This window comes from Lethenteron reissneri, chromosome 18, assembly GCF_015708825.2.
Source record: "Lethenteron reissneri isolate LAM-NWPU_2019-01 chromosome 18, ASM1570882v1, whole genome shotgun sequence".
Taxonomy (NCBI): Eukaryota; Metazoa; Chordata; class Hyperoartia; order Petromyzontiformes; family Petromyzontidae; genus Lethenteron; species Lethenteron reissneri.
Window position 1 is genome coordinate 6,254,753 of NC_083796.1, and position 26,648 is coordinate 6,281,400.

Here is a 26,648-nt window from a genome sequence, read left to right on the forward strand (position 1 = left end):
TCGTGAAGATCAAGATTTATTCAATATTTACATTTTATACACAAAAGCAATCCATAAAATACGACACGACACACAACGCTTGATTTTACAGGTTAGTCAACCTACGGGCGCCCGACGGCTGCTTTTGTTCCCCTCCCCCCCCACCAACAAGACAGGTTTACCAATTCACGAGAAAGTCGGTAACATTTAGAGACTGTTCAGTGCAACATCATAAGTAAGAGAGCATAGTTTGACAGTTATATAAAAACGAGAGACGTTTTACTGCTCTTTCGGCAGGGGGGCTTGCTTGACCACTGCAGTCGACCACCCGAGTGATTTTTCGCTATAAAAACACCCGCGCGGCATCATCCCTTTCATTTCAGCTCAAAACGTGTCCATCAGCTTGTGTAATTTCTTAAATGAATTCACCTAACAGCAGTTCCTGCCCGCGCCCACCACCGCCCTCCGCTGAGATATGTGCACCGTTGTTGATTTAGAGGCTCAGATTTCACAAAGGCAATTTGTATACGCACGTGCATACGCGCGCGCGCTCACACACACACTCCGCGTTTTTAAAAAACGTCGGCATGTACACGCGCGATTCAATAAATGACTTCGTACAGGGTAGCCTTCTTGTCCCCGGAACCAGTGACTATGTACTTGTCATCCACCGAGATGTCACAGCTCAGAACGGACGAAGTCTCCTTGGACTGCAAAATGAAAATCAAGACGTTTGTAAAGCACTTGCAGCCTCTCGCGTTAACATCATTTTGTCGACGCAATCATTTTTTGTGCACAAAAAAAAACACAACCACCAACAGGAACGAGTTTTAACTGAAACGCCATTCCTGCAAACTTTGCAAAAAAACTCTGCGACACCTACCTGGAATATGCTTGCCCCGTAGGGTGTTCTCCAGGCATTCAGCAGGTAATCTTTACCGGTGCTCACAAACCATTTACCTGTAAAGTGACACGCACGAACAACCATTAACAACGTGGGTCTTTCATCACGGTCGTCGTTTTCGTGACGCGCGACACGTAATAAATCACAGCGACCACAAAATCGAAACCCCATTTCTCGCTCACCGCAGTGGGCGAACTTGAGCGAGAGGACGCAGCTCTCGTGCAGGTGCAGCTGGTACTTGTCGGGTTTGCTGTGGTGCAGCACCTCCACGTTACTGCTCTCCATGCCCACGGCCAGCCACTCCCCCGTCGGGCAGTAGCCCAGCGAGAAGATCTAGCGAGGGCGAGGAGAGACATTCATTCACACCGCGCGTCATCGGCCTGCCTTCTTGGCCCGGCTTCGTGGCCGGCGTTAAGAGCTGTGGGCACTGGGTGTGGCTTTTCAACCAGGAGTAATGTTTGTCAATAGGTGAGTGGAAGTTAGCATAGGCACGGTCCATTGATTTGTGGCCAACCGTTGTTTTCCAAATGACACAGAATCCAACTGTTGTGCAAATTAGACAACAGATTGGGCTTCGTCAGGGAATAAGGTGGGGAGATGATGGGGGTTGGGGCTTAGATAAAATATATATATTAAACTCTGAAGCAGGACAGGGCAAGAAGAAAGAGGGTGCAGGCAGCACACCTGCGAGGTGAAGTCGTGCTGCTGCAGCTGCCTGCCCTCCCGCAGGTCCCACGACCTCACGGTGTTGTCCAGGCCTCCCGTCCACAGCTTCGTGCCATCGTGGGAAATGTCGATGCAGCTCGCGCCATCCGTGTGTCCCTGGAACTGCCTGTGGGACGAGTTGAACCCGGGGCACGCACAGTTTATCAAGCTGGAGGCCCTGGCGTGCGGCGTGACATGCGACAGTTCGTGTCTGCTGGTGTCTGCTGGTGTCTTTGGCTGGCGACGGACCTGACGAGCGTCTGGTTGTGCAGGTCCCACACGGCGATGTTGCCGTCGCTGCAGCAGGAGAAGCACACCTTGGAGTCGGGACTGATGGCGAGCGCGTAGCACGCGGGCGCCGACGACGTGAGCTCCGCCTTGATGCGTGGGGTCGGAGCCGCGAGGTCCCAGATGGAGATGGTGCTCGCCTCGCCGCCCACGATCAGCGTGCGCCCGTCCGGCAGCAGCTTGCACGACCGGATGTAATTGTCCCGGTTCTCAACAACAAGAACGATAACAAAATTTTACTTAAAACTCTTTAAAAACTGGATGAGAGTACACACTTCAAACATCGTCATAATCAACTTCCATTGTCTGTTCACTGCCGGATAAAGGCCTCCCCCACGTGATCCCATCCGTCAGTCCCATGATAGCACAATAAAAAAAAGTTAAAGGTTCAGCCCTGAAATTGCTTGCTCAAGGCACTGTTGGCGGGAAGACCCCTCCACTCGAGGGAACACGTTGGACCAACCATCTCGGAAGAGGTGGGAGAGTATCCACACTTCACTCCATCACACACGGCGACCTGCCAATTGAGTAAACTGTGGTGCACCCCGTTGATATAACTGCTCGCTGGACAGAGGCGGGGGAAATAACCTGCACTGGCAGGTTTCAACTGCGGTAGGTAGAATCGAACCGGCGATCCGTGGATTGCAAGTCTGGCGTGGGAACAGTTAGATCAGAGCAGCATCTGTGCAGTTCATGAGACCATTGTAATTTTCTTCCTGTTTGAATGTATGCATGCATGTTGAACTTCTTATTGCACCGTACGTAGCCAACCGTGCCAATCAATTGTGCTCGATCCTGTAGTGAGACACTTGCGTAAAAAAATCAATGTCATTTATAAATGTGTTAGAGTAGTATTAATTTGAATTTGGTAACATTGTAAAATCGCACACATTGTGCAACTCTGCTTCAGCGTTGTGTATACCAAAACAAAGTGCGTGTACACGAGACGTGTACCACCTTGTGAGGGAAGTCAAGTGCGGTTATTCTATAGATAAACTTGTCCACGCCATAAGAATGTGGAATTTCCCACCAATGGCTCAGGGCCACAAAAAAAAAGATGAGCACCGTCTGAATTCTTATTCTTATGCAAGCAGGCAATTACTTTGACTGAAATAAACTAAAAACCAGCGCGGTAACCATGGGCAACTCAGGAGCATCCCTGATGTCACGACAAGGCAGTCGAATTGTATACTACAAAATAAACAAGCAGACAATGCATCTCCTTCATACGTTACTCCTCCGCGTGAAAAATATACAAGCGTTATTTTACACTACCCCACAATCACAATGCATTCTGGGGAGTGCACAATTTCAGAAACATTGCTTCAATGCAAGCAAACGCTGGTTTCGCCACACAGCGTCTCATCATCAGCAGTCAGACTTCCTTGAGAAGCAACGCTGGTGAACTGCCACATGTTAAGCAGCAAGGACCCTTTTCTTAAAATATGGGGGGGGGGGGGGGGGGAAAGAGTCCGAGTTCAACGCACAATGATTTCCATGTGATGGTATTAGTCGTGCCATGAGAAACATTACAACCCCCGCACCTCCGATTAGCATGGTTGGCTACATGCGGCGGTGAAAGAAGTTCAACACACTTACATACATACGTACATGCTCCACAAAGGCACGCATTTATTTGTTATTATTGCGTGTTGCAAACGTCAGCTTACGAGGCAGTCGAGCTGGGAAACGGGCGTCTTGGTTCCCGGCTGCCCGATGTCCCAGATCTTGACGCAGCCCTTGCCCCCCGTGTAGACGTGGCGCGTGGGGTTGCTGATGGTGACGGCGCACACCACCTCGCCGTGCGGCAGCGTGCTGATCTGCCGCGCGTGACGCGGGATCCCTGGGCCCATCAGGGCGTCCGGAGGGAACGGCACGGGCTGCATCTGCCCGTCCGCGCTCACGTGGAACGAGTACGCCCTGTGGCACCAAAACGCAAAGATGTAGCGCGCAAAGCACTCTCAACACGGCTCCATTGGGATTTATCGTGGAATATTTGCAATTGCAACCGCGCTTCAAGAGCCTGCACAGAAACAGTAATGTATCACAGTGGCATGCATATCTCACTATATATTTATTTTTGTTTGAAGAGAAGACAGCCAAGTCAGTCATCGGCAGAGGAGAAGAGGAAGGAAGGCCTTGAGCCTGGACTTAGGCGCAGAGAGTCCGTCGCATGGATCAGAATCTTTAATTAGACTGGAGAAATCCGAAGAGATACAAAGCGCTTTTTTTAATTTTTTACACGTCTCTGTGCGGGAGCCCTGAGCACGCGTAATCTTCTGGGGGTGCAGAACCGGAGGTGCAGAGGCACGAAGAGTCGGATTTCCACTTTTCCTAGAGACCAAACCCATACTATTTCCGTCAGCCTAGATCAGGTGTCGGCAAACTGTGGCTCCGGAGCCGCATGTAGCTCTTAAAAAGGGACCGCTTCGTGACGTTTTCTTTTTTAACAGACCACCATCTCGTATTCACATTGCATTGCGGGCTCTTGAAACGTTTTTTTTTTACAGAATTCGAAAAAAACTTAAACTTCTTGTTTTGTTGGTTGTCGACACCTGGCCGAGATCGATCACACCCGTGAAATAGGACTTAATAAAATTGAACGCAACACCACCAGATCCCCATACACCCCCCCCTGGATTGCCAGGGGGGTAGGGAGGGGTTTGATAGTAGGGGCAGAATAAGAAGAGTGACTTCCCACTAAAATAAAAAGGTTGTCTAGGGAGGTTTTGGCCGGAAAGGCTTGTTTTGTCGGGAGCAGAGCGCACGCGACGGGCACTACAGCGAGCTGAGAGAGCAAAGGTCGACAGGGGTAAGTGTCGGGAGGACCTTGAAAGAGGCGAGCGGGATTCTTGAACTATAAACTAACTATAAACAATTTTTATTTTACCAGGTAAAGCCCACTGAGCTATATAGCTCTTTTTAAGAAATAACCTGGCCACAAATGAAAGCTCAAAAGAAGTGCCTTTTCATGTGGAAATTTATAGCAGCCAAATATTCTAAACGCATGTCCTAAATGTAGAGGGAGAAAATGGAGGACCTGGAGAAAAATTCACGCGACCACGGAGAGACACGCAAACTCCAAATATACAGGCATCAGGAGTCGGGATCGAACCCACGACCTCCTGTATACCAGGCGAGGGAGTTCACATCTCGCTACCGAGACTGGTCCAGAAGGCAGGAGGGATAAGAGGGGGGGGGGGGGGGATGATGTGGATTCATTAACGCATGCAGGAGAGGAATCTGGCAGTGACAGCATGGATCATCTACAGGCAGGGGGGGCGGATTTCATCCGACTTCTATGCAGTCGTCATGCATCACCGTCACCAATGCATTGACATGTAAGTGTTATTGATGTGCAGTACTTACGGCTTTCCACCAGAAATACTGTTGGGCAGAGACGGGGGAACGCCGGGCACGCGCATGTGCGAATGTGGATCAAAGCCAACCTGTGAGCGCACGAAAAGGAAACGTTAATCACGCGCTATTAAGGCTCTTGATGCATACGAATTTAAATCGTATTAGAGTGCAAGTGACAGGAGGTATGCAAAACCCCTGTCTGAACAGCCAATTCTGAAAAAATTGAACATATTACAAAAACCCGTGTTGACGTTCAAATTTGGTTTCTGGAATGTATTTTTTGCAAAAAACATTGGGAGTGACTCATTCAATTAAAACATGCAGCAAGCAGTTTATTATTTGACCAGGTGGGAGGTCACATATTCCTCGGTAATCAAAGATAAACTCATATATTAACAGCACCACACATGGATAATATGGCAGTGAAATATTTTTTTAATTGTATTTTAAAGTTTATATTTTAATGACCAACCTGTACCGGGCTTCGTCCACTTTCTAATAAGCATTAGTGTTGCACTCCATTATGGGAGGCAAATGACTTGGTGGGCATTATACATTGCTATAGTGTTTAACATGAGATTTTGGGGGATTAGTGCCACAGTGGTTAGCAAGCACTTCCCTACGAACCCTGGGATCCGAGTTGGATTTCTGGCCACGGATGACATTGGTGGTGATATCTGAACTGATCCTGTATCCTGCCTCCCCACATCATCAATCCCCACTGTCCAGTATCGTCAAATATAATCAAACAAAACCAATGACCGACACAGCGTGGGGAGGTCTTCATCCAAAAGTGGATAAATAAGAGCTGCAAATAATTGTACATTATGCAACACAATTTAGAAAAGCATTCTGACCCTGTGCTTTGGCATCTATATATATGAAATCGTTCATGTCTGTGTCTGTGTGTGTGGACTTTGGCCCATACGCACTTTCATTGGACGGCGGTTGCCCCTGGCAACGGCTAGCCACGCCTTCGCCGCTTTCATTGGACCTGGCAACGGCTAGCCACGCCTTCGCCAAGGGCTGCAGTTTCATTGGACGGCGGTTGCCCCTGCCAACGGCTAGCCACGCCTTCGCCACTTTCATAAGCTCCGTATTTAATTAAATAATAGCCATTACACAGTATTGTTGGAGCGCTAGGGGGGGGGAAGGAACGCCACCCGTACCCTGCCTCTTCCAAGCCGACAATTTTAGGCGAGGCCGCAGGCTTTGCACGCTACTAGGCCTCGACACCCACCACGCCACTCTGAGGTAAATTCATCAAAGTTTTTCCTACTCTTCACTACACCCCCACCACAATGTGTGCTATTAATATTACTTTTAAACCCAACGCGCCAACAATCGATTACTTTAATGTTCACTGTACAAATACTCATTAAGCTGGGTGAGCGTACTGCCAGTCTATCATGTACACTGTAGCCCGCTTATTAAGCTCGGTGAGCGTACTGCCACTCTATCATGTACACTCTAGCCTGCTTATGAAGCTGAGTGCGTGTACTGGCAGTCTATAATGTGGACTCTTGCCTGGTTATTATAATCGATTCTTTATATGTTCTTTGTACAAACAGTCATTAAGCTGCTTGAGCGACCCCAGTTCGATTCCAACTCACGCCCACCACCGCTGACGATTATTTGAAACGGACCTGGCCCTCCCCTAGGTCCACTCAGCCTCAAAAGCGTAACTGCTGTCGTGTGTGAACATCGTCACTGGGGAGACAAAGGCGGCGGGGCATCGTGGATCCAAGTCCCGGGCGAAGCCGGGTCATGTGTATGTGTGTTTGTGTTTATGTGTATGTCTGTGTGTCTCTATGTATGTGTGTATGTATGTGTATGTATGTGTTTGTGTGTATGTGTGTGTGTATGTATGTGGGTTTTTTTATGTCTTTATGTGTATGTCTGCGTGTCTCTATGTATGTGTGTATGTACGTGTGTGCATGTGTTTGTGTGTATGTATGTGTGTGTCTATGTATGTGTGTGTCTATGTATGTGTGTGTATGTGTGTGTATGTATGTGTGTTATGTGTCTGTCTGTGTCTGCATGTATGTGTGTGTGTATTGTGTATGTGTTTGTGTGCATGTATGTGTGTGTTTGTGTGTATGTGTATGTCTGTGTGTATGTGTTTGTGTGTATGTGTGTGTATGTATGTGTGTGTATGTGTTTGTATGTGTTTGTGTGTTTACGCTCGCATTACACAAATGTGTTGCTGGTCTAAGGCGTTCCTCGCACAGCATTGCCGCTTTATTATTTCAGTCGTTTACTGCCTTACGCACCCTGAAAGTCGTGTGTGTCTGCAGCAAGCGCGTGTATGTGTACCTATGGACGCGCGCGCGTGTGTTGTGTAGGGGGAACGGTAGTGTAGTGCTTAGCGTGCTGTCTGTGTCTGTGTGTGTGTGTGTCTGTCTGTGTCTGTCTGTGTGTGTCTGCGTGTGTCTGTGTGTGTGTCTGTGCGTGTGTGGTGTGTGAGGAGCGGTGGGTGTAGTGCTTAACGCTACGCTGCGCTACCAACCCGGCGAACCCAGTTCCATTCCCGCTCACGGCCACCACCGGTGATGATTATTTGAACCTCCCCTAGGTCCACTCAGCCTCAAACGAGTAACTGGTGTGGCGTATTAACATCGGCACTTGGGAGACAAAGGCGGCTGGGCGTGGTAGATCCAAGTCCCGGGCGAAGCCGGGTCATGTGTATGTGTTTATGTGTATGTCTGTGTGTCTGTATGCATGTGTGTTTGTATGTGTGTGTATGTGTTTGTGTGTATGTCTGTGTGTGTATGTATGTCGGTTTTGCCGCCGTGGTGGATCCAAGTCCCGGGCGAAGCCGGGTCATGTGTATGTGTTTATGTGTATGTCTGTGTGTCTGTATGCATGTGTGTATGTATGTGTGTGTATGTGTTTGTGTGTATGTCTGTGTGTGTATGTATATCGGTTTTGCCGCCGTGGTGGATCCAAGTCCCGGGCGAAGCCGGGTCATGTGTATGTGTGTATGTGTTTATGTGTATGTCTGTGTGTCTGTATGCATGTGTGTATGTATGTGTGTGCATGTGTTTGTGTGTATGTATGTGTGTGTGTATGTATGTGGGTTTTTGTGTATGTGTTTATGTGTATGTCTGCGTGCCTGTATGTATGTGTGTATGTACGTCTGTGGATGTGTTCGTGTGTATGTATGTGTGTGTCTATGTATGTGTGTGTATGTGTTTCTGTGTTTGTATGTGTGTGTATGTATGTGTGTGTGTATGTATGTGGGTTTTTTTGTATGTGTTTATGTGTATGTCTGCGTGCCTGTATGTATGTGTGTATGTACGTCTGTGGATGTGTTTGTGTGTATGTATGTGTGTGTCTATGTATGTGTGTGTATGTGTTTCTGTGTTTGTATGTGTGTGTATGTATGTGTGTTTGCATGTATGTGTGTGTGTATTGTGTATGTGTTTGTGTGTGTTTGTGTGTTTACGCTCGCATTACACAAATGTATAATGCGGGTCTAAGGCGTTCCTTACACAGCATTGCCGCTTTATTATTTCAGTCGTTTACTGCCGTATGCACCCTGAAAGTCGTGTGTGTCTGCAGCAAGCGCGTGTATGTGTACCTATGGACGCGCGCGCGTGTGTTGTGTAGGGGGAACGGTAGTGTAGTGCTTAGCGTGCTGCCTGTGTGTGTGTGTCTGTGTGTGTGTGTCTGTGTGTGTGTCTGTGTGTGTGTCTGTGTGTGTGTCTGTGTGTGTGTCTGTGTGGTGTGTGGGGAGCGGTAGTGTAGTGGTTAGCGTGCTGTCTGTGTGTGTGTTTCTGTCTGTGTGTGTCTGCGTGTGTCTGTGTGTGTGTCTGTGTGTGTGTCTGTGCGTGTGTGGTGTGTGAGGAGCGGTGGGTGTAGTGCTTAACGCTACGCTGCGCTACCAACCCGGCAAACCCAGTTCGATTCCCGCTCACGGCCACCACCGGTGACGATTATTTGAACCTCCCCTAGGTCGACTCTGCCTCAAACGAGTAACTTAACTACTGTAGCGTATTAACATCGCCACTGGGGAGACAAAGGCGGCCGGCCGTGGTAGATACAAGTCCCGGGCGAAGCCGGGTAGTACAGCTAGTTAAATCAATAAACCTTTGGGGCTGCAATTATTGGCATCCACATTTCAGAACTTTGGTAAAGGCATTGTTTTTTTAAGACAGACTTTAATATATTTGCAACCAATCTGAAATATCATCAGAGATAACAGCAGTCGCTTAGACAGTCACACTCATCTATGTGTACAAGTTTTTCGGTTCCAAGAAGAACAACAATCAAAATGAAACACTACTACAACAACAGGGGGTAAAAGTAATATTTTTGTAGATCCATTTTACACTAAAAAAGGGTGAAAGTGTAACCCCCACAAGTGCTTGCTCATGCCACTGCTGGCAGAACAGCCTCCCCCCCCCCCTTCCAGGTAGCTCTTATAGAGGCCCCCCTCCAGAAGGGTACTGTGTGGCCAACTCTCCCACATTCGCCAGACATCTTTGAAACGGTGAGAGCACCGATGTAGCTCTCCACACACGACCCAGCAATCGACTGTGGTGAACCTATTTATCATACTTCTAAGTTGGACCGAGACCGGGGTATGGGGTGAGCAGCGCAGTGGAATTTAAGAAACTTGGTCCAATTTGTCACTCGCCACACGCGCTGGGAGATCGAATGGAACCGACGACCACTGGATTGCACGTGCAGTGTGCCCCACCGGTACACCACGGCAGCATCCCCCACTCCCACTTTACACCAGCCCACACAAAAAAAAATACACGTGGTCAGGCTACTTGTGGGAACTGAACCCACCGGCTCCGCGTCAACTGGCTGCGGGCGGGACCACCGGTCACGTGACCACCGAGTCGACCCAAAGCAGAGCAAGGTATGACGAGCGCCACACGTTACACCCACCGTGGGCGAGCGACGCCTGTCATGTGACCACGCGGTCGACCAATGCAGAGCGTGTCGGGCACCCTCCATGGGCGAGCGTAGGCCAGCCATGTGACCGTGCATTCAGCCAATATGAAGCGAGACAAACGTACGAGTGTGATGTTACACCCAGTGGGCGAGCGATGCCCGTCATGTGACCGCGTAGTCGACCAACGCAGAGCGTGTCGGGCACCCACCATGGGCGAGCGTCCGTAGGCGGCGGCCGCGGCCGCCATGGCGCTCATCTGCGGGGACATGCCGTGCAGGCTGGCGTACGCCCCGGGGCTGGCCAGCTCTCCGTTCAGCCCGGGGTGTGGAATCATCCCAAAGGGGTTGCCAAACGGCCCGCCGGCCGCAGCCAAAGGCATCCTGAAGCCGGCCCCTGCAACAACATCCCCACGTCAGAATTATTTAGCGCTAATCCACGGTGTCGCGACCGCCTAACTAGTGGGCTGGCATGGCGCACGTAACCAGGAAGGTTGGGCTCGGCCCAGATTCCAATGGCAGCCTTACCCGGCCCAAGCCGGCATTAACCGGGCCATGTAGCCTACTTCTCTTGGGCCTCTTGGCCCCCTTTCCACAAGGGAGCTGCTCGCGAACACCCGTGCAGCCCTAGGCACTAGCCGTGATGTCACGCTGGGGTTAGCAAGCCAAGCAGCGATGACATCTGTCACTTAGGTTAACTTCAAGGCAGTGGGTTTTTTGGTTGTGTTTAAAAGGATGGCTGAAAATGAAAAAAAGTGAAACAGATTTTTTCTTAGATAATCAAACCCAAGCGTACCTTAAACATTATTTCTATATTATAAAAATAACAAATGCTATCCGGGGTGTGAGGTGGAGCCGCTGGATCTCAACAGGCTTCCCCTGGCTCATGTTTCAGAAGCATGAAAGAACATCACTTGTTGCAAATGGCTAAATGTACGACCGCCGCAGGGTCACGGTGCATTTATTGCTCTTGTATCGCATTACTTAGTCCTGGCCAGAACGCCATCGCCGACTTGAAACACCAAACGCGCACTCCCCTCTTAAAAGGCATATCATCTTTAAGTGCGCCTTACCCAGAGGGTCCATGCTGTGAGGCTTTCCTGGGATGGGCCTAAGGCTGGCCGAGCCGCTTGTGCCAGGCACAGGGAGGTCATTTGAGGAGGCTGGGGTACTTGAGGCGGACATTGGGGTGTGAGGTTTCTCGTTCTGCAGCAACAACAACAAAAGAACCGAGGCGCATGTTAACGCAGTTCCCATCGATCTGTAACGAAACGGCCAAGGCCGAGCTTGTTGCAGAGTTCAATTAAAAAGGACAAGCGGCTCTTTAACCTCCAGCTACATACAGAGAAGTGTGCGGCAACCTCGGGCACGTAAACAAAATGATCCAAGAAGCAACTAGATCTAGCATGAAACGCTTCAATGTGGGCAGTAGTGTGTTGAAATAAACAAAGCGGCGTACTTGCACACAAAGAAGGTCAACACGATTGGGGCATTTACAAGCTGGATAAGAGATGGCAGTAGAGCGACAAATTCTTGATCTACGTGTGGAGGTACGAGCGCTATCCCAGTGCGCGGGAGAGGGGGAGGGCACTCCCTCTTCATATTCCACTTTTTTCCCCCAACAAGAACCCCAAAAACTCATTAGCAGAATAGTCCAATCCAGCTTTTTTTCACCCCCCTTGGGCAACAAAAAGAGCAGCGTTATTACTTCTAATGCTATGACAAAACAACAAAGCTACATTAAAACCGGTGACCTACAACGAAACGAAAAAAGCAACCGAAGCAACAAGCACCTGCACTGAGGTGGGGGGGGGGGCAGACCTCGCGCACCCCCACCCCTTACGCACCTAGGCCGGCTATTTCCATGCAAGCGCGATAATGGCCACCAGGGAACGATGGCTCCCAAGCACATGAAAGGACTGCGAGGTCGCAGCCCAGCAGCACGACTGGCGGGGCCAGATAAATAATCCCCTTGCGGCGCGGGCGAGCGGGACTGCCAAGTCAACAGCCGCCACACCACCACCACAGCTGCCGCTGCCTCCACCGCCAAACCCTCACACCTGCGCGTGGTCCTTGGAGCGCGAGGACGGAGTGCTGCTGGACGACGCCACCGACGCTGGACTCTGCGGGGGCGCCTCCTTCCGGGGCCCGTGACCGTGTGACCGATCGAGCCCGTTCTCTCGGGGCAGGTGGCCCGGGCTGCCCCGGGGGGACGTGGGGTCCTGCCCCCAAGGTGGAGGGGTAAAAAAAAAAGGAGGGGGGGGGGAAGAGGCGTGAGGCAGGAGGGAGAAACGACGCTAACCATGAACGGCGGGTGACACGCACCAACCCAACAAGCCACGGCGAGGCCGCCCCGCACGCTTCCTTTGCTGGAGGCGAAGTCTCCGCAGTAGTTAACGTCAAACACAACAGGCACGCCGTAAACCCTGCGTGGCTCCCGCGATGACCCCGTGCCTCGCCGCCTCTAAAACGGCCTGATTTATCGCGCGCGGGTGTCAGTTGCCCATATTTTATGCATGCGAGCCACGGACCACGCTGCCCTGTGTTTATGCTAATAATCCACCGGACGTAATTCTGAGTGCCGTTTTTTTTTTTACGAACCGCTCATTACGAACCTCATTTGAGACATCCACGACTAGGTTGTCATCACTCTTGTCAGCGTCGCTGTCCTGCAAATGCCAAAACATCGCACGCGTTAAAGATGCGTTTTTTGCCCTAATAGTAAAAAATGTGGGCTTTCCGTATGTCAAAGCATTTAAAAAGCCGATGTCAGTGATGCACATTAACCACATGTTCCATGTACGTACGTAGTGATTCATAGACTCCTTCACATCCATCTTCCTCTTCTTGTTCTCATTTGCAAAGTCGGACGAATTTCTGAATTTGTCATTGCCTCTCAAGCTGCCAGCTGGTGACACGGACTTACTCTGGAATTATAACACAAGACACAACTCAAGTTTAGCCATCACTACTGGCCCCGAAGTTTAAACATTCTATTTTATGCCACTAAATCACATCAACTAGCATATTCATTACTTTGCATTCTTCCCCCAATTGTATACCGACTGTGCTACCGATGTCAGTCATGAGACAAAGCATCCATTCGGACCGCTCGCAGAGCAGCGCAACCCTACACGCTAGAAATGGCCCACAAAAGCAGACACCACAGGGCTACCTGTGAAATCCCATCAAGTGACCTCTGGTCGACTCGGGAAGGGCGCAGAACTTTCCCACCTGCCCTGCCACATTGAACATTAATCATCACGGGAGTCACACTGACATTTCCCATTCTTATACGTGGAATTTAGCCATATTAAGTGCAGAACCAAAATGTATTTGCGGTTGTTTTTTGTGCCGTCATTTTTACGCCATCAAGTCACTCCATTTGAGAAACTGGTTTAATCACAGTAGGCTACCTGGATTCGAACACTGGACCTCAGCATTGCCAGCTTGGCAACCTGATATTTTAGCTTACCTGACCACCTGCATGTAAGAAAAATAGTTGTGGCTTTGAAATATGTTGTTGAGCAACAAGTATAATAAAAGCATTCAATGGCCACAAGTACAGGGATATACCTGCATTAAGAGCCTATTACTAGAGTTACAGCTCGGTTAAAAACACACGACCTTGGGAGAGCACAATTGTGTGGACCATGGAACACTCAAACAACTTTCTTCCACTTGAACTACGACAATTCGCTTCCCGAGTGCCAAATCGATTTGCACCCGTTCAAAAAACCCACAAACTTTTTTAAAAAAGCAATACATATGCAAGCACATTGCAAACAAGGGACTGCACCAACAAGTGAAATTATTTACTCTTTAATAAGCGAAGGCGGCATGCGTTTTTTATAAGTATTTCCAGCTCGCTCTAATAATGTAAAGTCGTGGTGTTTTTCTCTGTTGGCGAACCACTTGAAATGAGGAAATGTCGCTTGGTGGCACTCCCTGGGCACAATTAAAATTAAGAGTCCTCTATATTTAGTGCAGCAGAGAACAATTTTGAGCCAACACATTTTTTTGGTCAACAATTAGCCACTGCTGGGAAAAACATTAAACCCTCAGCATGTTTTACTGCATCTTATGCTACAGCCAGTGGACAAATTGATGCAATTTGAAACTGCACTGTAAACTAATTGCAACAAGAGCAAGTCTGTGTAGCTCCATTATGATTATTTGCAAAATTGCATTTAAACATTAAAACGGCGCATCGCTCCTTTGCTTAGCCTATTCAGCATAACGTACAGTAACACCACCCCACCCCGCCATCATTTACTATTAAAATGGTACAATTACATTTTCTAAATGTTAAGTGCGTGCTTACTGGGCCTGGGTCCCGGTCTGCTTCCGAAGATTTAATACGGCCGGAGACGATCACAGGAGCCAAAAAAATACAAAAGGAAAAAAGCACATTTGTTAAAACTCCAGAACGCACATTGTGTTTGGTCCACCTCTCACAAGAGAAAAGTGGGGCTTCAGCCGGCAGGGACATTGTTCGACGGTCAAGAATGATGATGGCGCGGCGGCCAAGATAGGAACGTAACGAATCCCGAGAGTACATTCGCCATGAGGAGATGGAGCAATATAAATGGTGACATTTTGGAGGTGGCCTTTTCACCCATCAGTGGGCTGATAGCTGCAGATGATGACGACGACGAGAACAAAACAAACACACTCTTGCCACTTCAACCGAAACGAGCGTCGAATGCATGCAAAGTGCCGCTCGCCTCCGTGAACACAAACCTCTGTGGTTGTTGTTGTCCTGGTGGTGGTTCTTGTCCTCCTTGCTGGGGATGTGCGGAGGTGGCGCCAGGGCCCCCGACAGGGCCAGGAGGCCCGAGCTGCCCACGCTCACCGGCGGGAGGCCGGGCGGCTGCAGCCCAGATGGGTGCGGGGGCAGCGGCACGGGCGGCGCGTGCGCGTGCGCCAGGTGCTGCGCCTGCAGCTGCTGTTGCTAAGGTACAATACATGTGTATATAGATAAATCACACGCGTTCCTGCATCCAACGGGATAATTTTTTATATTTGAAAACGTCGCGACAGATTTGGCGTCGAAGCGTCAACGGACGCCGGCGAACGTGATTATGCAACTGGCAAATATCAAAGTGCTTTTTGCTACCCATGTGGAGGACTGCCGACTATTTTGGATCACCAATACTGTGCTGCTCAACCACCATACTGCGGTGGGTTTTACACCCCGATCGTTACGCTTCAATCACACCGCTCCACTCTGAAATTACCTCCCATCGTCCATTTTCTCAAATTCTTATCACATTTCTCAATTCAAGGAAGGCATCAACTCTGATCTATTATGCATCAAATAGCGCCGTCCGTAGCTGGCCGCTTGGCGCTGTGGGCTTTTGGAGCTGCACTCAGCAATACTAAATTAATAAATATTGCAAGAGTTTGATGCAAGGCAAGGGATTAATCTGCAAAAAAGAGGAGGGATGGGGGATGCGCAATGACTTAAGTATAGCGTTTCAAAGTCGGGCATATACATTAAATTGGCTTGCCATCACTTTGAGGCTTGCCTTTTGATGTAAATGATCCCACGGCGCTCTTTGCAACAGTGGGCCATTGTCTGCGAGCCTCGTGGGCCAATTTGCCTGCAATTACTAAGAAAATGTCCCCAACTGTAGAGCTAACCAGCCTCCCTTATAAATAGCATCTATTTCTTAATAGCTGCATTGCCTGAGGCTCGAACGTGAAGTGAGGAGGTAGCGATAGAAGCACGCTCCTCACGGCACACCTGTACGCCCGCGCGTATTTTATCAGTCCGTGTATTACGGCAAGGCGAGGCAAATCCCCCCCAGAATAGAGTACATATATTTCACTGGCATTCCTCATGTCATCATTGAACAATATATATATTATTAACGCTACAAAAATAAACGTTTGCCCAAGGACCCATGTGGCGCAGTCTGCCAGTCAATCACAAACGCAATTGTCTCCCACCAAGATTAATTAAACCATCTTGAGCAATGCTGCGCTTTACAATTAACAACCGGCAAACAACGGCATGATGATGTTCATAATACATTAAGGGTTAAAGTAAATTTTAAAAGCACTCGTAAATAAATATTAATCATGCATTCACGACCACGTACAGTTCCTTCAACTCTAAAAGATCGGACGAATACACTCTGTGCCGATACTACGAACACTGTTTTGTTTTTAAGTTTTGCACAATGCTCTCTGTCAGCCTAAAATGCATTCTGCTGAAGCCATAACCCGAACATTCTGCCTGAACATGAAGCCCCCACCTAAAAGTTAATTTGCGTGACATTCTAGGTGGGGAATTCACGTAAAGTATATTTTTTTATGTGTCACTTTGACCTTTGATAGTGAAAAAAAATTCCCACGCATAATAGTGCACGGTCCTTGAAAGCTTATATATATATTTTTTATCAAATAAATGTTCTTGGAGGAATTGAGAGTATATTAAGATGATTTTAAAAAGGATATTGCTATTGGATTTTGTTTTACATTGTCTATTTAAATGGAAAGTACATACAAAACTATAGTGTATTACTCAAGCAAACAGCTCACTGAAAAACCACGTTATGGTCTCTTGCCTAATACTTCACTTAATGCCAAATGCTAAACTGAGAAAACCATGTAAAATGTTATTCAACAGTTCTAGAATGAGGAGGTACTAATCATTGAGCATCATTGTGGATAATGTAAAAATAAAATAATGCCTTATTCAAATATGTGTCGCTAATGTAAAAAGTTAAAAGCATTAAAAACACAAATCCCATCAGCCCCACAGGGCATTCTGGAAGTGCATCTTTTCAGCAGCTTCGGTTTAGTATCAGCAAATACTCGACATTCACCGTCATCAGACGTCAGGCTTGTTTAAACCGATTGAAGAATATTTGATATCATTTTCCACGAAGATAAGCATTTACGTAAAGCGACACACAACCGAGACACAAAATCCCATTTATGGATCGGCCCTAGAGGCCGCTCGTGATGCGTTGCATTTTTTAACGACGGCCAAAATAAAAAAAAAACCGCACCACGGCGGACAAAGCATTCGGCACGGCGAGCGTTCACGGCGTCACAGTCATCAAAGAAATGTTAAGTGGAAGAGGACAAACCAGCGGCAGGTTGGGAAGGGCACGTACCCCGATGATAGCGTTGAGCTCCGACATGGTCACCTGCTTAGCTCTCTCTACAGCCTGGATCACCTGCTGTTGGTGCTGCAGCAGTCAGAGGAAAAGACGAGAAACCAAATGGACTCCATTTCACTGCGGCGCCGGCCGTGCATTGCCTGTGCATCCGCTAGGGTCCAGAGACTCGTGAGAGCGAGAGGCTGCAGCAGCTCGGTTGCGCGCATCCTGAAGCAGGATTAACACCCGGAACGGTAAGAGTAACGGTGATAACTTGTTGAATAACGAGAAAAATCCACAATACGTACGTAATTAAAACTCATTACACTTCGGGTCGGAAAAATCGCACGTTAACTCCTGGGGACGGATGATTTCAGAAATGTTTGATGGATAATGCCTCGCTGCACGCCGGTGAGTCCATCACTGAAGCACCAAACCTCACCTGCTAAGACTGTCAAAGACTCAGGCTTCGGCATACAAAGGTAAAGGTGCAACCCCATTGGAGGAAATTTGGACTATTCTTCCATGCTTGCCAGACGTCTGTGTAAACATTAGTCTTCCCATAAAGAAGGGCGGTCGGTTGAAAAGGTGATATCTTCCTTTCTCCTCGATGGCAGTTAATGACTGGTGATAATTTTAATCAACCTGTTATTTTGTGTACAAGTTTACCGAAGCAGTAGCTTGAAAATCAAAAACCCCGCCATGGTTAAGTTACGTGTTATTTTAAATAAAAACAGGAGTCACGGACAGTACTTTTGGCTGCAAAGTGTGGAATTGCACAGAGAGATTGGTTCACCAACAGGAAATGCTTTACACCGCCTTTGACAAAGCAATGTGAAACGTTATTGATTTGGGTTAGCATGCACAGCCCTTGCTTAATATACCACTGAAAGCAAATATACATTTTTTTTTTCAAAACTCATTCATTCCACTTCCTATCAGATTTAATTTTCATTTGCAGATTTCAAAATGATTCACAGCATAAAGGTCATTGGAATTAAAGGTTACTGGGCACTTTTAACAAATGGATTTTTATTTAAATCCAGGAGCCCAGCTAATGACTGTCTTTTTACATGTCTGTTTAACAATGTCAATGAGTCGCACGTTATTACATTAAAATTCCCTCCAGGTAAATACCCTCCGCCATGCTATACTTTCAGGATGTGGATGGGCCAACAAGTGCTACACAGGTTTTTCAAAACAGTATGTTTAATGATCACCATTCCATATTCATCCTACCACTTTTCTATTGTGCGCACTCACACAAAAACCCCAACCAAGGATAATGACTGCCTTTAAAACAACGCGCTTCCACTAATGCCAAAATAACAAGCCCCGCTGGGTCTGTGCAGATGGTCTAAGCACTTACTCCCACCCATCTAGACTACAGACACACAAAAGCACGGATATAAAAGCACGGCATACAGCGTTGACTCTACCCACCTCCCACCAACTTGCAGTCAGCAGGGAGGCATTTTGGTCCATACTCACCTCCGGTGACAGAAACGGAATGATCTGGGCACAGATTGCATTGAGCCTTTTCACTATCTCCATCTGAAAGAGAATACACTGTTTAGTTTCTTAGTTCTGAGAGACGGAGAAGATAACTTAAAAAAACACAACAATAACAAAACATTCAGAACAGAAATTCGTGCAACCCTTTTTGAACGAAGATAACGCAATATTCACCTTGCCCCTATGGGTTCTTGAGATCAAAAAAAAATGTAAAACACATGGTGGTGTGGAGATAACGCACGTGGTGTTGTGTTTTTTTAAGTTTTGGAGAAACGGCCAATTCGATGCGGTCTGAGAGTATCTACTTCTGTCGGTCTTCAGTACCTCTCCGCATTTAATCCAACTAAGTCACTGCTACGCTTGAGCGGCAAACCAATAACACTCAGCACCGAGGAATGTGCACGTTCGACATACGAGCACGCGCGCAGATAACAACTACCCATGATATTAAATTATTTAAGGGCCAGGGAGTTCTGTACCTTCGGGCCCCTTTGCTTTGTTCATCGCTGGCTACAGTTGAAGCTCACCAATGCTCGACAATTAACACAAAAATAGAGATGTCGCCTCAACGTACCCACGCCATATGCATACGAATGCAATTTCTACGACATATCTAACAAAAATGTTTACATGTAAATAGGTGGATGTTGATATTAGCACCTGATGAGTGTTTACTAAATTCAACTAAGATAGGACTACTCATTTGCAGGTAAAAGGCACCTTTCACTTTAGCTTAATCGACATTTACTGTCACTAACAATACACTGTAAGATGATCAAAGCTCACGCTTAATTTCAATAAACGTTGACTGTAAGTTACGCAAAAAATGGCTAAATATATCCACAGAAATTTGGTTGAAAAAAACATGAACAGCAAGGGCTTCTCATCAACACCATGTTTTTCACATCTACATCATCAATTTAAGAATGACAATTTTAGGGTGTTGAAATTTGACAACAGAGATCCTTCTTTGAGAGAGGACTTTGGCATAACCAACGGCCTGGTAGGATCACTTGTTGCACCAAGCAACTCAGCTCTGACGCGACACGCGGGCAAGGTGAGATGGTGAAAATTGGAAATGGCACGAAATTAATGAAATTTTGCCATTGTGGACGCTAAAACTAAATTTACGATAATGAAGCATCGGTCAATGTCGATTTCGAATCGCTTGATACGAGTATCGAGATTTTCGCGTGCGTACGTATATATATCAGAGCGCGACATCCCTGCAGCCGCGAGTGGCAGCTGCGTTGGCCACGTTTAAAAAGATAACCGATTTTGTGAATATCATCGCGGCAATTAATTGAAATTGCCTGCGGTGGGAGGAGACGCTACACCTCTACTGTACGCCGAACCACAGGCAAGGCAATGCTGCATTTAATTTGCAATATTTTCATATATTCCTGTGCTTTGCGTTTTATTTTGAAAACGACAATGGCAGTTGCAAAACATATCTATTAACAGCTTTATACTTTTCACTCTGCGCAATGAAAAGAACTCAAGAAGCATGATGCACCCTTTTCAAATCTCTCTTATTTATCATATTTTACTCCATCTTATTATGTCTCAAGGCAAACAGCTTGCAGATCGCTGCTTGCAGACATGCTCAGATTAATAAGCAGCTTCCCGAGCCTAAAGAATTGAAGTGTTATTACTCTTTCAAGTCTAAAAGTGTAAATATTTTCCAAAACATTGTGGAGTGGATAAAACTCCCATCATACAGGCAATTTATATTATTTTACATGCGGTTTTACAAATTTACAACTACGCTTAAAGTGTCTTTTTAAAAAATGTTCATTGTTTAGATTAATGGTAGTCACACTATACTAATTGCTATTTTTTTCCCTTCCACAAACACAGGGCAGAAGCCTCAGGGGATGCCGATCCAATAAAGGAAGGCCTGCCACCATTCCACGTGTCAGAAAAAATATAATCCCTTCACACAGAACACAGCCGTCTGCATTACATCCCCATTTCCCTGTGGGGTGGGCTACGGGTCAGTTATTGACACACCAAGAAATTGCTTGGGAAAATTAAGTATAAATAGTTCGCCAGCTGCCAAAGTTACGAGTATTTAGCCAAAGAAAGCAGGACAAGAGCTAAGGACAAATTTGCTTTCCTGCAACAACCTCAAAATTCACATGCTGAAAAAAGTGCACCAGGCCATAAGAAAATGCAGATCGCTTGGAATAGACGCAACAGCGTTTAAAGCCCGACTATACTGCAGAACGAGACAAAACCAAAATCATACGGTGGGTGCAAAAGGGCCCAACAGTTGACAAATGTAAACAAAAACTATACAGCAGCTTTTTTTTCCCATTGGTGACAAATACACTTAAGGTAATATGACAAGAAGCACAAATTGTGCAGATTATGCCACTCACTTGTTTGTGCATTTCGATGTTCAGGCCATATGACATTTCATAATACTGAAAAACAAACACGGAAAATTTGATTAGACGATCCAGTCATTGTGCCGTTAGCGTTTTGAAAGGATTCATAACACAACACACACCCAAAGCAAATTGGATTACGTCAAAGATAGGACACAATATTAGTGAGGCTTAGGCGATGCTTTGTGAAATCTTGCCTTACAAAAATAGCACTTCTGTCTGGTTAGCATGGAGCGAGGTCACAAAGGACAAGCTCGCGCATAATAAAAGGCACATTATGAAAACGAAGGAGCGTGCTGGGAGGTTAAGGGACAATGGAAGTGGAGCCATGTTTTTTGACATTTAAGAACACTAGAGTTCAACTCAAAAGATTCCTCAGTACAGCAATGCGTTCGACAAGTACCGTTCTGCACAATAGAAGGCTTACCATGACATAATGCCGCTGCATCTCTGTTTTCTCACTGGCCAGTTTCTCACATTCCAACTTCAAACTGATGACGCAAGATGACAACAAAAAAATAGAGGACACTTATATCAGACAAACATTTTGGCACCTTCTACCAGAAACATTACTTTATTAATAACAAGTAAAATGCTTTGCTTGTTTATATACGGCTGGGTTATTCTTACATTCAGTATTTATTTTCCATTTTATTCACACCTTGTCACACCTCCTTCAATAACGCAATTCAGCTCTGCACTAAGGGCTCTGCCCAAGTCAACGTTAGATAGATCTTTATTATTTTTATGAGTGGAACGTCTCTCTCGGCAAGTTGTGTTTGGCTATAAACTCCAACTGTGTAAACACACGTACCACACCACACAAGGGGGCTGCTGTTTCCACTATTCTCAAAACCAAAGTCAGGTTGAATCCTACAACCAGTGATGAGGATGCCTGATGCAAAAAAAGGTCGCGTAGGTTCATAAACGCAGAATTGCGAATGAGGCCTCGTGCAACAACGCAGCTCAAATTTTAACGGGCGCCCGAGTAATCACGCCACGCTGTATGTATGTACATATTCCCACTGCCAAATGTGGCAATGGGGCTGCTTACACACAGGACCCTCGGCGCATTCTTTACACGACAACAATCACTCGTGTGTTCCCCACACAATTCGTGTTTATCTTAAGAATTAAAACAATAATCGCGTAATTCTGCCTTGGCAGTGGCGCCACAGGCAACACATAACAATATAGCAACGTATTCATCAATGACGCTGTATTAAAATGGGAAAAAATGATATATATGCAGTATTCTCTCGGATTAGAAGTCGCTAAGGAAAGTAAGATGCGCCCCAAAACGTCAAGGATAATTTTGTTTAAGTGTATCTGGAGACCCCGGTAATAGCGTGACGTTTCAGGCAACGGCCCTTCCTCACAGCGAGGGCTCACATTTTGTACTCCGCGTTTTTATTTTTAGGGCCTTGTTTCTTGAAGGACGTGTCGAGTTCTTTTTATTTGTGATGCACGTCGTAAAGCAGCTACGTTATCGTGGTGGTGTGCGGGGTTTGGTGATGGTGCACAGGGTGTGGTGGTGGTAGTCGTCGTTGCATGTGCCACGTTGCCCACCTGTGATACTGCGCCTGTAAAAACTGAAACTCTTCCTTGATGCGGTCACAAGTCTCATTGATGGCAAATTTGAAGGGCTGCCCGGCTTGGGGTGGCGCCTGGGAAAAAGACAAGAACACAAACTGATGAATCACCAGGCATTTTCACCCCCACACACACAATGCCATCACCTACCCTCCTCCCCTATATATATTTTGCCACCCCCACCCCGCCCCAGTTGCAGACAGGCCATCACTACTACTACCACCACCACGACTACGGGCTTACCAGTGCATCATCAAACAAGACTCCAGCGTGAGCCACCTCCATACCCCCCCCCCCGTCACTCTTCCTCCTCCACCACACATCTTCAGCCCCAATCTTTCCTTTTAAACAGATTACATTCCCACCCAAGCCGAACCAACCCCGCCCGCCGGCCGCCAGCAGAGCCTACCCAGGGAGCGTAAATCACTATAATCAGTCATTTCAATCTCGCACCCCGGGGCGAAGAATCCAAAGCGCCATCACGACAATCCACTGTCGCCCATTTATCAACCGCAACCATCTGCGTGCGAGGCGACCACTGGAATCTGGAACATGCCTTCCCAATGTGCAACATCCTCGTAATAGGCTCTAACTATAGAGTGGCGGAGAAGAGACTTTGCAAGAGGGGGGGGGGGGGGTGGTGGTGGTTATACATTACACAGATTTTTTTTTATCTTGCCGGAAGCTTTTTATGAAAACAATTTGAAGGACAGTGTGTGTGTGTATATATATACGTGCTTTTTTTCCTATGTTTGTCTCTGTCTTATTTACGCGTGTGTGTGTGTGTTGGAGATGGGGCGGTAAGGGGGGGGGGTTAGGACTCAGTACACCGCCAAAGAAACCCGGCCAACCTAAGTTTGATTCCCGGCCATGGCCAACAACCGTGGGTGCAGAGTTCACTCTGATGATGATTATCACGGTGTAACAATTCATTTCTCTTTTATTTTATTCCTGGGTAGTAAGTGTTATTTTCTAATTGTGTATGCCTCAAAAGTGCAGAAAATGGCTATTATTCTGCACAAACTTTGCCTTTGTGACCAGGACAGGGACATTTTTAATTTACCTATTTTCAAAGAGAAAACGTGGTGTGTGCATTTGTGCCATTCCTTCACGTAAAGTCCTGGTCACAAAAGCAAAGTTTGTGGGCAACAATCGCCATTTTCTGCACTTTTGGAGGCATAAACAATTAGAAAATAACACTTACTACCCAGTAACAGAAATCGTGTGACCTCGTGAATTATCCGAACCGGACGACAGACAGTGCTCGGGCCTTCACAAACAAAAACGAGGTCCACTCCACCGTCTGAGATGCGTTGTTTGCTTGGGGCACCATGCGGGTAAACATCGTCTCCAACGAGAGACAAAGGCAGCTGGGATGGGGCTGTTGTTGTTTTTTTGACACCGCGGCGTTAATAGGCGTTCGCTAACAACAATTGGCATCACAATGCATCGTGGTAGTCGTAGTGAGGGGTGGGGAGAGGTCCTCTCTTTGTTATACGTCGTGTGAGTGAGTATTTGTTGCTGTTTTAGTGCTACGCTATTGTCCGTACATTGCAAGACATCGTCGAGGCGGAGGAGACGCAAAATCTTTACGCACCACGCCATTGCCGAGCTTTCATCTACCACAAAAGGGGGGCCCCCATCCATCCGTCCCCCCGTCCCCCCCCCAAACTCTCTGTCGTGGCTATCCTCGAGCAGGAATGAGAAGCGACAAGACGAGAATGTTGACGACGAAGGAAGGGAGATGATGAAGGCTCGTGCGCGCCGGTCGCACAAAGGGGACGACGACGACGACAACGATGGCAGTCGGCGTCGTGGATGTATGCGAGGCATTTTGTTTGCCGTGGAAAGGTCGACGGCTGCTGTGGGGGTGGTGGTAGTGGTGGTGGTGCATCAACAAAACGAGGACACACACACACATACACCACTCACACACACACACCACTCATCGTCGCGATGGAGCAGTGTGCGCGAACAGCGGAGCTGCTGCCAAGAGCAATATTAACGAAGCAGCCATTTGGTTAATGCGAATGCTCTGGTTCTCGTCAGCCACGCGGCCTCCTGCCTTGTTAAACCACTGCTGCTGCTGGATTAGCAGATGATGTTATTGACAAGAGCACTCCTTATAAACTCTCTCTCGGATCTTCTGCTGGATAGCCGGGACTAAACTAACCCCCCACCCCACCACCACGGCTGTAGTTCGTGAACACGGCGAGACCGGTCGTGGCGCACGGAACGATGACGACGGCGACCGGTGGTGGCGGTGATGATGATGACAACAACACGCCGTCGTGTTATATTTACAAGATACTTTAGAGATTAAATTCGCGTAGGAGGAGAGGTGGAGGAGGTGGAGGAGGAGGAGGGGGGGCACGGAAGGGCACCGGCACAGCGAGCAGCACCACGGCCCCACAAAGAAGAATCAGCAGCAGGAGGAGGGGGGGCGGTGAGAGAGAGAGAGGAGAGATGGGGGGGGGGCCCTAAAGGACATCACTCACGACACGACGAGGAGCAAGGGGATGGGAGCATCTCGGGGGGGGGGGGGTGTGTTGCTTGGTTGGTTGTTGTCGTGGTGGTGGTTGTTGTTGCGTGTGGTGGTGTTAGGTACTCACAGCGTGTCTGCTCTGCGGATACATGGCGCGCTGCTGCCTATCGTCAGCAGCTCCGTCTCGGCAGGGGATGATGATGCTGATGATGATATAACTCCAGTATTCGGCTTCGATGTTCGCGACGGCAAAGCACCAACAAATAAATAACAAAAACCACCAGCAGCAGCAGCACGGCCCTGGCGCTCACAGAATCAGCGCAGAGCGAGCGACGATGGTCGCGTCCACGACGACTCCTCCTCTCCTCCTCGCTCTTCTCTTCTTCTTCTTCCCCTCCTCCTCCTCCTCTCCCCCCAAGCCTCAGTCTCGTCTGCCTCTCTCGCCAATGATGTCGCCGGCAAACCTCCCCATCAGAGCCGACGCAAGCTTCTCTCTCTCCTCTCGCTACGGCGGCTGCTGCTGCTGCTACGCCTGTGGGTAGTAACAACACTCCCCTGGTGTCTTTATCGAGCCCTCTCTCTCCTCTCTCTTCTCTCTCCTGTCTCTCTCTTCTCTCCTGTCTCTCTCTTCTCTCTCCTGTCTCTCTCTCTAAGGGTAGAAACTTCGGTATGCCGAGCGCACACGGAGACACGCGGCACAGGCGAGAGGCAGCGAGAGAGTGCGGAGCCAACACGCGTGCTTAACCCCCCACCCCCACCTCTCTCGCTCTCAACAACAAAGGACGGCTTGATTGCTGGACAAAGTAACGAGAGCACACGCACACACATACACAACAACAACAAGCCTCACTACTGCCGACATGCAGTTACCATTAACACAACAACAGCAAGTCACAGGATCATCCGCAAGGCCGACGACAACAAGAAGAAGCACTCCGCACACATCACCACCCCACAACAGTTTTGGAAGCGGCTCGTCTCTCCAGCACACTCACGAACCACCACCACCACCAGCAGGCAAGCAAAGCAATGTATAATATGTTTAGTTATTAACAGAGCTACGAGGAGAAGAGAGAGACGAGAGCGAGAGAGTGAGAGAGAGAAGCGAGTAAAGGAGTGTGGGGAACGCACAAAGAAGGAAGGGGCCCCGGTTGAACGGCGGGCAAACGAGACGGGGGGAGGTGGGTTTGGTGGTGGGTTTGGTGGAAAGAAATTAGCCCCAGCCCGACTAAGGAAGCAAAAAAAAACCCAGCGGAGCGAGAAGAGAGAGGAGGAGGAGTAGGGGGGGAGGAGGAGGAGGTGGAACACAAAAAAATTCAACCTCTCGCTCCTCCGGCCGGAGAAACGAAGCCGCGTGACGTCAACGCTCATTTCTTTTTTGCATTCGAACAGCGGCGGGGAGGGTG

General features: G+C 47.9%; 1 protein-coding gene across 7 annotated transcripts; it reads right to left on the reverse strand.

The window, feature by feature from the left end:
* Positions 1 to 26,592, reverse strand: LOC133343764 (transducin-like enhancer protein 4). Of its 7 annotated transcripts, none has more exons than XM_061553574.1 (20): positions 25,370 to 26,592; positions 22,734 to 22,831; positions 21,592 to 21,655; positions 21,156 to 21,200; positions 18,748 to 18,810; positions 17,245 to 17,346; positions 14,885 to 15,095; positions 14,466 to 14,485; positions 12,949 to 13,068; positions 12,757 to 12,810; positions 12,202 to 12,363; positions 11,215 to 11,347; positions 10,354 to 10,538; positions 5,246 to 5,325; positions 3,547 to 3,796; positions 1,838 to 2,085; positions 1,568 to 1,715; positions 1,066 to 1,216; positions 863 to 939; positions 1 to 689 (listed from the first exon to the last, which is right to left on the reverse strand). In XM_061553574.1, the coding sequence occupies exons 1-20, from the start codon at positions 25,391 to 25,393 to the stop codon at positions 582 to 584; spliced, it is 2,343 nt and encodes a 780-aa protein (XP_061409558.1). In that variant the 5' UTR covers positions 25,394 to 26,592; the 3' UTR covers positions 1 to 581. The 7 variants fall into 7 exon arrangements, with proteins under 7 accessions (XP_061409558.1, XP_061409557.1, XP_061409555.1 ...); XM_061553573.1 differs by having other exon boundaries at positions 17,272 to 17,346; positions 18,700 to 18,810; XM_061553571.1 differs by having other exon boundaries at positions 18,700 to 18,810.
* Positions 26,593 to 26,648: the final 56 nt, after the last annotated feature.